Below are 13,128 nucleotides of genomic sequence, written 5' to 3'. Positions count from 1 at the left end.
GATGACTTTTTTTCGTGCCAGACCAACCAGTAGAATTCTGGAAATAGCCATTTCCAATGATAATTGAAAAGTTTCCTCAGTTAGTGTTAGGAAAAGCTGGATGGAGCTTTAGCAATTACCGTTGGACTTGCCAATACAATGTGGCTGCTGTTGAAGAATCTGCTCTGCCAGTTGTGTTTTGTTGTATTCCTGATGTTAAATAAATGTAGATGCAACAATAATGTAAACCCTCACAAGCAACCACACCAAAAGATTCCATGTTTCCAGGCGAGCAAACCAACTCAATATAGCACAATAACTGCTGGCGTTTGGCGAGTTACCTTATGAAATAGCTGATAAACCCAAACTGATTGCTTCTTTTGGGCAATCCCTACCCATCACTCTTCTCACTGCATGTAAGTTGGAAATTACACATATTCCTTTAACAATTAGTATCTTATTATTTAATGTTCCATCTGTTTAGGTGGGGGACTGATACACCAATAATAATTTAGGTAGAGTTTGCTATCAGAGATTCATGTAATTTGAAAAAATTAATCCCAATCATTCAATATTCATTCCAAGGAATGCATATCAAGGGAAACTTAATGAACAATTCACCAAACTCCAGGTTATAAAATACTAAGAATGCGGGAAGTGTTACATTGAACATTTTACAAATTATTAACTCATATTTTAGGACTTTTTGTATAACTTTCAAGATTCTTAGTTTAGAAAGATGTGTGTCAAGTGTTATGATCCCAGCTGATTCTAATACTGGACTAGTCAGCTAAGAGAGTGGCTTGATAGATGATAAGTTTTGGTTCTACTGATTGTTAATCATGGTGATCAGTGAATGAATATATTCACAAGATAATTCCAATGTACATCAACCCAAGAACATCAACGTTTATTACACAAAAAAGGAAACAAATATGAATTATTTCACACTATAAAATTTCAACTTATTTACTCTCAAAAAGAACCTGACAGAAACTCAAATATGAGTGAAGTGTCACCCTTTCTCCATTTTAAAATCCCGTGATCAGTCAGCAAAACTGTCATTGGTTTCTGGAACTTGCTTCTTACTCATTTCTAAGCCACTCAGAACGTCTTTTGCTCTGCCCTGGTTTATACCAAAAAACATTGCTGCTCCTCCAATTGTTTTCCCTTTGAATGATCTGCTTCATTTTGAAAGAAAACAATGCACTGCCTTGCTAAAATTTTCCATTTCAATTGGTTCTGTCTCTATCTCCCTCTGTCATATGGCATCCTGTTGCTAAGCTATAGGTGATATTTTTGTTGTTGCTAATGCAGTGAAATATTCAGTTCCAGGGTTTTAAGATCTTCATTCTAATGCATGTAAACAAACAGACAACCCATCAACACTCTCAGAAATCAAAAATAAAACTAAACCAATTTCCTTTCCTTCTTAACATACACAATAAAGAAATGCAAATAAAACTTAAAGCTATATATTTTTTCTCCACTTTGAAACCGAGTTTCCAAACATTGATAACAGTAATAAGTCATGAATTTTGACTACATTAATGAAAAACAGAGATTTGTTCTTACCAAGTGATTCCCTGACTCCCAAGATTTTGATCCATAACTGTGTGAAGTGTAGCTTGATTTGGATAGACCACCTGCGTGCAATGAAGTCTCCTTGAAATGAAAATAAATAATGAATACTAAATGAACTTAATTGCCTCATGTAATTAAAACTAAAAGCATTCTGGTTCAGCAACTCATACTTTTTCTGAAGAATAAAAACAAATTTACTCCATGAACATGTGGTTGGATTCCTCACTACAAATTTCTGTTACATCTTTTGATTCACAGGCTCCTCTGCAATTATTAGTTCATTGCTTTTAAAATGTCTATTCTCTTATCTAAAAAAAATCCTTGATACTTGGGCATGACAGAGGCTCAGTGGTTTAGCACTGCTGCCTCACAGCACAAGGGATCCAAGTTTGATTTCATCCTTGGGCTTCTGTCTGTGTGGAGTTTGTATGTTCTCCCAGTATCCACATGGGTTTCTGTGTGCGCTAGTTTCCTCTCACATTCCAAACATGCGCATATTAAGTGGATTAGCCAGGCTAAATTGCTGCACGGTATCCAGGATGTGCAGGATGTGCAGGTAATGTTGATTAGCCATGGTAAATGCAGGGTTATGAGGACAGGGTGGAAGGCTGGGTCTGGGTGTGATGCTCCTCGGATTATTGATGCAGACTCGGTGGATCAAATGGCCTCTTTCTGCACTGTGGGAATTCTGTGATCAGTACCTTTATAATGTATGAATACACTGATCTGTGTTTGATTGAACCTAATTTGCAGGAAACAATATGCTGTGTCTTACAAAAACATCTCCAACAAGCAAAACTCTCCCAATTCTTCATAACATTGCACCAAAGACTACATTTGTCTTTCCCCTCACTGCCTCTGGCATCATCTCCTCCTGGAAGCCCTCTACCTTGTTCCATCAGCTGTTATTCAACTTTCATTCTCTGCTATACTCCCAAAACCCAAGTAGAACTCCTTTACATAACATCGTCCCACCAATCTCTTGACAGCTTCTGCATTAAGCAACTTATCATCTGCAGTGATTTCAATCTCCTTCTCAAGTCAACTGTCCCTTAATTTCAGTCAGCTTATCCCCTCTCAGCCTGTCCCTCAATATAAATTCTCTTTTTCATATTGACAGGTATGTTTATCAACTGTCATCTCTACTTCCACTTTCAACTACAAATGCAAACTCTTCCTTTCCATGTGTCTGATATGTCACCACCACAGCCTCCTGATGAAGGGCTTTTGCCCGAAACGTCGATTTTACTGCTCCTCAGATGCTGCCTGAACTGCTGTGCTCTTCCAGCACCACTAATCCAAAATCTGGTTTCCAGCATCTGCAGTCATTGTTTTTACCATCACAGCCTCACACATTTGACTTTTCCCACCAGCTGATGCTCTCTTGCCTGAAGGCTATCAAATCCTCTATGTTAAATTATCAAGAGAAGCGGTTTCCTTTGGGGTAGTTAAAAGTGAATGTGCATGAAAATGTGTTTAACATATTGGAACGATCAAGCTCATTGAAACTGTCAAAAGAATCTATAAAAACAGAGCTATCAAGCTTTAAAGCTGGAGAAAATGAAAGGTGGTGAATTTGAAATTTTCAAATATTTGAAAAAAGACTGTCTGCCATGTTAACAAAGCGAATGCTTGCTACTTAAATCTATCTGTTGACGTAAACCTTAAGGCTATTATTTCATAATTAGAGTTACATGCCTGATTTCACAACCTTTCATTATCACAGGGTGTGGTTTGTCATTTCATCATTTGCTTGAAAGCTCTGAATAGTCGTAAATCTTTTGAACTGATATAGAACATAGAACATGAAAAATTACAGCGCATTACAGGCCCTTCGGCACTCAATGTTGCATCGACCTGTGAAACCAATCTGAAGCCCATCTAACCTACACTATTCCATTTTCATGCATATGTCTATCCAATGACCATTTAAATGCCCTTAAAGTTGACGAGTCTGCTACTGTTGCAGGCAGGCTGTTTCATGCTCCTACTACTGTCTGAGTAAAGAAACTACCTCTGACATCTGTCCTATATCCATCACCCCTCAATTTAACACTATGTCCCCTCGTGTTGGTTATCACCATCCGAAAGGGTCTCACTGTCCACCCTATCCACCCTATCTTATATGTCTCAATTAAGTCACCTCTCAACCTTCTTCTCTCTAATGAAAACAGCCTTTTCTCATAAGACCTTCCTTCCACATCAGGCAACATCCTAGTAAATCTCCTCTGAACCCTTTCCAAAACTTCCACATCCTTCCTATAATGTGGTGACTAGAACTGTACGCAATACTCCAAGAGTGGCTGCACCAGACTTTTGTACAGCTGCAGCATGACCTCATGGTTCTGAAACTCAATCCCTCTACCAATAAAAGCTAACACACTGTATGCCTTCTTAACAGCCCTATCAAAGTGGGTGGCAACTTTCAGGGATCTATGTATCTGGAGATTTCTCTGTTCATCTACACTACCAAGGATCTTACCACTAACCCAGTACTCTACATTCCTGTTACTCCTTCCAAAGTGTGTCACCTCATACTTTTCCACATTAAACTGCATTTGCCACCTCTCAGCCCAGCTCTGCAGCTTATCTATGTCCCTCTGTAACCTATAGCATCCTTTGGCACTTTGCACAACTCTACCAACCTTAGTGTCATCTGCAAATTTACTATCCCATCCTTCTATAGCCTCATCCAGTCATTTATATAGATGAAGAACAGCAGTGGCCCCTAAATAGATCCTTGCAGTACACCACTAGTAACTTAACTCCAGTTTGAACATTTCCCATCAATGACCACTCTCTGTCATCTTTCAGCTAGTCAATTTCTTATCCAAACAGTAAACCACCCTTAATCCCATATCCACGTATTTTGTGCAATAGCCTACTGTGGGGAACCTTATCAAACGCTTACTGAAATCCAAATATACCGCATCAACCACTTCACCCTCATCCACCTATTTGGTCACCTTCTCAAAGAATTCAGTAAGGTTTGTAAGGCATAACCTACCCTTCACAAAACCGTGTTGACTATCCCTAATCAACTTATTCTTCTCTAGGTGATTATAAATCCTATGTATTATAACCCTTTCCAATACTTTACCCAAAACCAAAGTAAGGCTCACTGGTCTATAATTACCAGGGTCAAGATTAAAATGGTGCTGGAAAAGCACAGCAGGATAGGCAGCATCTGAGGAGCAGGAAAATCAATGTTTCGGGCAGAAGACCTTCATCAGGAATGAGGCTGGAAGACTCGGGGTGGAGAGATAAATGAGAGGGGGTGGGGCTGGGGAGAAGGTAGTTGAGAGTGCAAAAGGTGGATGGAGAAAGGGGTAAAAGTGATAGGTCAGAGAGGAGAGTGGAGTGGATAGGTGGGAAGGAAGATTGACAGGTGGGACAGTTTATGAGGATGGTACTGAGCTGGAAGTTTGGAACTGGGGTAAGGTGGAGGGAGGGGAAATGAAGTAACTGGTGATGTCAACATTGATGCCCTAGGTTTGAAGGGTTCCGAAGTGGAAGATAAGCGTTCTTCCTCCAGGTATCGGGTGGTGAAGGAGTGGTGGTGGAGGTAGCCCAGAACCTGCATGTCCTCGGCAGAGAAGCTTCTCGTTTCTTGCTTCTCAACCCCGCTCCCTCTCTGCCAAGAGGCAGATACAATCTATTCTTACCAAATAATGCTGGCTACCCGAAGCATTCATGTCATGTCCTTGATGTGCATTAAGTGGGCCCCATGTCCCAACTCCATATAGCAAACCATTCTGTAGCAAAAAGAGAAATGAATAATTCTAAATAAATTCAACAGCAAGATGAGATGTCTTTTCAGTATGATGCAAATTTGCACCCTATATGACTATTTATTAATATATTAATACATGTGATCAAAAAATGTAGTACCAAAAATTCAAGTAGAACTCCTTTACTCAATATCCTCCCAAGTGGATCAATGCAGACCCCTAGCAATACCACTGGTCAAATCCCTGATGTATTGACTGTGCTTGTGGTATCCCTTCAAATATGACATCACTCACTAGAATAACATGAAATCTTAAAATGTTCTGAACTGAATTTGAAGTAAAAATTGAACTAAACTATGTTGATTCTGTGGAGGTCAAAATGTACAAAACAATAAGATCAAATTTATGTTGGCTTGACCTTGTGACCCTGTGGTAAAAAAATCATCTAAGTATTTGTTCTAAATTGTTAAAAGTGCAGAATGGTGAAATAAATATATCTACATCTGAAAATACATTTTCATGCAGTAGAAATCTCTTTGTACATAAAGGTCATTTCTCAAATCGTCAGAGCTTTTGCTATTATGAGTGGAACCATCACTCTGGTCACTGTGTAGAACTATTAGCTTGTGAAATATCAAATATTGTCTTCATAAAGTTCTACCAGACATTATTGTATCCTGTTAGAGATGTCTGGCCAAATGGAGCTGGCTGGATTTGAACAGGCACTGTGATAAAATGGCTAGATCTCAGGTACTATATACATCTGCACCACATTTGTCTGACCTCATCTGATAAAATACGATCAACTCATTTAATATTGTTATTTCATTCAAAGCATGATATGCTGGGCATAGCCTGGAAGTTGTAGATGGTACTATTAGAGAGAAACGCTTTTCGAAAGATGGCTGACGGCCTTTTACAAGAACTGGCTGTTAGAAGGCAAGGAAAATCTGAGCCAAGAGCAATAGTGTGAATGCCATATTTTAAATTCTTTACATGGGCCTCCTTTGAAGCTACCTTTGAAAATGTTCTTTCCGTGATTGGAGAGCTGATCACTTGACCAATCACATTGATAGGCAGCCCTTTAAATTGCCTGAAATGTCTGGTTTTCCTAAGTCTTGCACACAGTCTGTGTTAGATGCTTGTATTACATGCATTTGATTAAACCTCAGGTGTCTGTCAGTTACAAGGGTCTGATGCTTGAGGTACTGTATTTGTTTGTCAAAAGTACGTTTTCAATTAATCCTGATTATACAGCATACAGCAGTGAGTACAGTATATCGCTGATTTCAGCAATGTTACAGAAAAAAACTAACTTTAGGTTGTAACTTATAATACGCATTCACGGTGGTAAATGTGACACAGAAGTTACTACATCCCACAAACTTATCAACATAAAACAAATGTATCAAAACACCTCCGCACATTGTGCATTTAAATATATATTTGTAAGAATAGAGCAGAGATAATTAAATGGTCAAACGCTGGCAAGGTTTGGACTAACTAGATACAATAAATAGAAGCTATCTTTAAAACTGCTATAGGTTTGCAGGCTTGGAAGTAATAGTAGAAGTTTTCATTATCTGTCTCTGTTAAACTGGGTTCACATGGTTGAATGCAACATGTTAACACAGGTTATTATTGCAATCTGCCACTACAATATACCTAACTATATGGAGGAAGAGTAGACTGTAGACCATTACAGTATAACTACAAATGTATCTAAGGAGAATATAAATACAGGAGGCTTAGCTCTTCCTTCTTCTACATAATATTTTGGGATGCAATAAATGAGATAGACCTGGTGGCAATGTGGCTGGACTGATCTAATTAATGTTCCAAGGAGCGAGTTCGAATCCTGCCATGGCAGATGGTGGAAATTGAACACAATAAAAATCTGGAATTAAGAGTCGAATGATAACTGTTGCAAAAACTCATCTCGTTCATTAGAAAAGGAATCTGCCATCCTTACCTGGTCTGGCCTACATGTGACTCCAGACCCACGGCAATGTGGTTGCCTCTTAACTACCTCCTGGGCAATTAGGGATGGGCAATAAATGCTGGCCTAAACAGAAACATGCTCATTTCATAAATAAACTTTAAAAAGTAATTTGAGACGCAGCATTAGGTAAGTGTAGCAGACTTTGGGAGAAATCATAGCTGTGGATCTGTGGTTCACAAAGTTTTTCACATTTGGGAGTTTTCATTGCCTCATATTTGATACATATTGATTTCTATGATTAGTTAACAACTCTCACTATCCTGGTCATTATCTAACACAATTATAAAAAAGTTAAACTAAGTAGGCCTTTTGGACATTCTGTAATATTGCAATTGCTATGCTTTTACCACAGTTTTTAATTTTCTTTCATGTGTCCAGTGTTTTTGCCTGAAGGTGCCTTAACCAGAAAATCATATATGTAAATGAAGTCTCTTTCTATGAAGAAGTGCATTTTCATATCATCCTCAACTGTGAAAATATCAAGTTATTATACATTCATTACTTGACATATAAGTGTTTAACCTTTTCTATTCTACTTTGTAACAGATAATTAGAATAAGCATCTGTCATTCACTCTCCTTCAAAATTAATGAATCCAAGTAGTTCTACCTTTTTGCATAACATAGTGCTCTGATGCTGGGGAGAAGTTTCAACTCTACCTATCCCCAAGAGAATTTATAAGCAAAGTGTCAGTTAAAAGGAACCAATTCAATTATTGAATATTGCATGGATTTTATTGTTACTAAAATAAGCAAAAACAGAAATTGCTTGAGCAACTCAGCAGGTTGGGCAGCATCTGCAGAGAGAAAACAGAGTTATCATTTCAGAACATTACTGTTTGTGGGGGCAGGAACATTGTATATGTGTAAATCAAAAACCTTTAAATGGTTTTAAATGTGTCCTTTTAAATGCGATCAGAGTGGAATGTCCATCACGACCACCTTAATCAGTGAAAAAAAATTGAGGAATTGAGACTAAAAAGATGAGTTTCTAATGTTCTTTCTAGTGTCAGGAAACCAGGAGTGCTCCTTCAGGCTCCGAAAGGGACTGATTTGGAAAAGCTTCTGCCCCTAGTGTCTCTGATTCACCTTCACCATTAACTGAAAATATTCCAGCAATCCCCCTTCCTTTATACTTGCCTTTCAGCTGACAGGTTGCCTTTATCTGCTTGTATCAGGCAAGTGGTCAGTGACTACAATTGGACTGGGTGCTAAAATAACCCAGACCTCAAACTGATGTTGTCAGGGAAAGGCTGATACCTTTCTATAAGGACTGTCATCCAGTTAAAATTTCCTCAGAAATTAGTCCTCATTAATGATATGTCCAAGTCTTGAATATCTCCCATGTGCCTCAATAACTTAACATAAATTAGGCTTCTCCTTACCAGAGTACTATATACAGCTTTGTCTTGATAACATCGGAGACATACTTTACTAATTTTGAAACTGCAACTTGGGATTTTCATTCTTTGACTGCAAGTTTATACTGCAGCACAGGACAAACTTGTGTACACAAATTCCCCCTACTCAATCTATAACCTTTTATTATGATTCCAGCTACTACTGCAGGACAAGACATAGCTCAGAATGAAATCTGACTTGATAGATCACATTTATTTTTAATTTAGCTGGCAGACTTTTACTGAAACATGGGCACATAAGGCCGCATGTTTGGTTTTAACAACAAAACAGAAGTTTACTACACAAAAGAAATAAACAAAACAAAATAACCTATCTAAACATAACTGTTTGAATGATTTCAAAACACTGCAAAACATAATCCCATCTCCTTCCCAACATCATCATTTTATGATTAATTCAAACCCCCCAAAAATTTCTTTCCCTGTACTTTGACTTAACTGCTTCTTCTCAGTTCCTGTCCCATAAGTTTCAAAGTCTTTCCTTTCAATACTCAGAGTGGAAATCTTAGAGATTCTCAGTTTTGAATAATCAATGATTGTTTCCAGGCAAACATTAATGGTCTGAACAATTTCCTTTTTTTAGTAGAAGAGATTATAATAACATCTGACCTCAATCAGGTCACCTCCAAACTAAACCCAAAGCCTTTTGAACTAACTAATTTTTAAACCACATGACAAAAATAGACAGACATCTATATGTCACTAATTTGAAACCCAAACTCTGAAGAAAATTAACATAAATAAATCAAATATCTTCCATCACATTTTTCTTAAATTCAGTTTATTAAATCTGTGCCATATTGTTCCTTCTAATGTATAATTACATCATTTGTCTTGAATTTAATCTGTTATGGTTCAGCCAAATACTCTCTAGATCCCAATATTTATAAGGTTGCCTCTTCTGAACCTAATCATTTTGTCACCCCTAACCCACTTTTCACCACTATCACCAAGTTGCAAGTAAATATATTTTGAATGTCTTCTTTACAGAAAAGCAGACTTTTTTTGCAACTCTGAAATATTTCAAATATTTGGATAATGTTTGTCATTATTTCAGGACGTCAGAGGAAATATTTATAAATATATTTGTAAGTTCCCTATCACAATCAAAACAACTCTTGCCTAAATTTGATATAGAAAGGATATATCTTGTTCTTCCTGATTTTATAAAATTATAAAAATAAAATTCTAAGGACACAATGTATCGAAATGAGGGATTAATCTATATTTAACTTAAGTTGTAATGGAAGTACTTACATTTTCTCGATATCCAACCTGAGCACTACTTTGCATATTAGATTTGACTGGTATTATCCTTCTGGCCCCCAAACCAGCATCGATGGAAACTAATTGATTTGAATTATCAATTGGACTTTTCTGTAATAGAAAATAACAAGCACATGTATTTCAAGTAAGCTGTAAGTGCACAGCCTGCATAAATTATTACATAATGGAACTCAGTGAACTGCCATTGACTTGAATCACAAAGATGAATATGAATTATTAATCAGTTCCATTGACTGGTTTAATACCTTTGATGTTTGTTGAAAAAAAGAGCTTTAACCAAGCCTGGATAATGCCCCTAAAATGACTGCTGAATGCATATGACTAGCAAGGTAGCCAAACACAACAAGACAAGGAAACCCAATTGGCTTTAAGAAAATTAGTCTGAATTTTCCAATATTTTTCACTGAGTCAATGTTTTTTGGAATTTCATGGACAATTTCCCTCCAGAAACCCAGGTTTTTTCACAGATTTCTCCACTGTGCACCTAATTAATTAAGCATCACACTTCCACAATGCTGTTCTTGTACAAACTTGTGTTCAGTGGAGGCAGAAGTGCTCACTACTGTATAGATCTTACAGCAGTCATACCAAAAGGAGCTATATTTCAACTTGAACTGAGAACCATTTCAAATGCTGCAAGCCCAGAAGTGTCTTTAGCGTCTTGCTGTGCAACTGTGCAACTGGCATAGTCGACAGAGTCAAGTTGGACTTCATTTCATTGTCAAGAATCTGGAGGTGCTGGTGGTTAGGGTGACAGGCATGACAGCTGTCCCCTTTCCTCAGGGCTTCCAGAGGATGCCACAATACCAGGCACTGCCGGCCTGGCCATAAATAGCCACCTGGAACACTGCAGGGCCCATATCTGGAGGGAATCATAACATTGCCATAATAAAGGTATAAGAAAGATAACACTTGTGTGTTACCAACTTCTCTCACCGCTAAATCACACTCAATCTAACTTTGCAACCACCTTCCCCCACGTCTCATGGTCTGTCACTCCCACTGTTGCAAGCAGCATCTCCCTTTGATGAGTTTCACCTACCCCTTTTCCAGAATGCTAAGATCTCTTGCCCACTACAAACCTACTCACTCTCTCAGGGCATCTCACCACATCTTCTCCAACTGCACTAATACTAATAGTTGTGCCAGTGTTGGGGTAATGTCTCTGGAAAAGTAATCCAGAACCCCAGGCTAATGCTCTGGAAACATGGATTCAAATTCTACAGGGGCAAATGCTGAATGTGAAGTCAATAATCTCTAAAATTAAAAGCTAGTCTAATGTTGACCATGTAACCATTGTCAATTGTCATAGAAACCCTTCTTGTTCACTAATGAGCTTATGGAATAGAAATCTGCCAGCCATTCATGGGCTGGCCCACCTTTGCTCTACAGTGATGTGATTGTCTTTTAATAGCCCTCAGGGCAATTATGGGTGGACAAGAAAGCTTACACTGTCCAGGCCAGCATAAGCTATGAACAAATAAAGAAAGAAATCCCTCCAAATTATTTCATTGTAGGCAAAAATGGCAAAACAGTCTATGAGTCACATTACAGGGTGACTGATATTTCTCTCCTTAGCTCCTAAGAAGGGGAACCTTTAGCTGATGAGATAGGGTGGAGACCATACATACAGAGATACTGAGACTTCAACTTTCTAACAACCAAGTACCCATCACAGTGATATGCTGCTCTGCTATCATCATTACCATGAACACACATTTGGCGTGTTCAAGCATCTACCCCTAATGTCCAACTCACTCCCTCTCTTGTTTTCTATAGGCACCAGAAGCATCCAAATAGACTTCTCCAGCAAAACACTGGTCCTCAGACCATCAGCTCCTGCGCTGATGAACAAGCAAAAGATCTTTCAGGTGAAGCACTGACAAGGCTGTCGCCTATCCTCAATCTGTGGGTACTTTCTCTTTATTAGGCACAGGAGTGCACATTCTCGCCACCACCTCACTGACACATCTCCACAACTGGCTGAGAAAGGAATGCCAAGTTGGTCAGTACTCAGAGGACTGCAGAGACCAGGCATGAGAGAACTCCATGGTTTCAGCCATTAACCGCTTTGTCATGATGTTCAGACAGACACAGCTACAAAGACTGGCAGAGATCAAAGTTTGGAGGATGATATCATCAGTATCAGCACCATGCTAGTTTTAGCAATGTATGCGTCTGGCTGCTCCATGGACAGGTTGGTGCTTACCATGGTGACCCACGTTCAGCAGAATGCCCATTGGCTGCTGGAGAAGCATTCAGACCTGACTCCATTTCTCTAGGACATTGGTGTTCAGTTCAATGGCAAAGTGACAGAGAGAGACGAGGGACCTTAATCTCATTCCAAGTGCTCTTTTCTCTTAAGGAGAGAGTGCTATGCCAGTAAGCACAGAGACAGAGGAGAAATCATATACATGCCCCCAAGAAACTCTGTCTCAGGATACTCAAGAGGTTTTGGCCCCACTACTTCACTCTGCCTATGATCATCACTCCTATGGCTTATGGAAGATCCAACTGAAGAGGGTGAGGCTGCATGTTTGGGCCCTCAAGCTTCAAATGCACCCAGGTAATCTACTCAAAGCTTCAGGACTAACAGGCTCCATCCGTCACAGTTGCAAACCCCAGGACTACACCTAGACATAACAGGCGGGCAAAGAAAACAAAAGCATAGAGATAGCATAAGTGACACTTTGCTATAAATCGAATATTATATTTGTACATACATTTTTAATTTTAAATCATCACCTGTCTGATTGCCTGCTAGTTTAGTTGCAGCTTCAAGAACCAGGGTACAGAGGTGACCCATCCTCAATGCCACATAACAGAAGAACTCTGTCTGACGGAGTGATGTTCTTTCACTGACATCCATTGTAATTGTTGAGAGTGGCAGCATCAGATGTTGTTATTTGTTAGCATTAATCTTTATTACAACACAGGAAAACATAAGGGGACAAAAAAGCCTAAAAAACTGCATTTGTATCTTTGGAATAAACGAGAACTACCTGCCTTTCTAGCAACTACAGATTTACACTCATTGAGTGTTGACTTCCCACCACTCAGCTCTATTGGAAACAACTGTCAATTCAATCCTGCCTGGCTAATTTAGCCTGATGCTAAACTACTCT

General features: G+C 38.7%; 1 protein-coding gene across 1 annotated transcript in view; it reads right to left on the bottom strand.

Annotated features, from left to right (window-relative positions):
- The window catches only part of LOC122560072 (cadherin-like protein 26), an 84,252-nt gene that overhangs the window by 17,039 nt on the left and 54,085 nt on the right, over positions 1-13,128 (bottom strand). The window contains exons 13-15 of the mRNA XM_043710282.1: positions 9,974-10,093; positions 5,229-5,318; positions 1,555-1,644 (exon numbers count right to left, since the gene is read on the bottom strand). Coding sequence (XP_043566217.1) covers positions 1,555-1,644; positions 5,229-5,318; positions 9,974-10,093 — 300 coding nt within the window. The remainder of the gene's footprint in view (positions 1-1,554; positions 1,645-5,228; positions 5,319-9,973; positions 10,094-13,128) is intronic.

This window comes from Chiloscyllium plagiosum, chromosome 20 (genome assembly GCF_004010195.1).
Source record: "Chiloscyllium plagiosum isolate BGI_BamShark_2017 chromosome 20, ASM401019v2, whole genome shotgun sequence".
Lineage (NCBI taxonomy): Eukaryota > Metazoa > Chordata > Chondrichthyes > Orectolobiformes > Hemiscylliidae > Chiloscyllium > Chiloscyllium plagiosum.
This window is presented reverse-complemented; position numbering and strand designations above follow the sequence as displayed.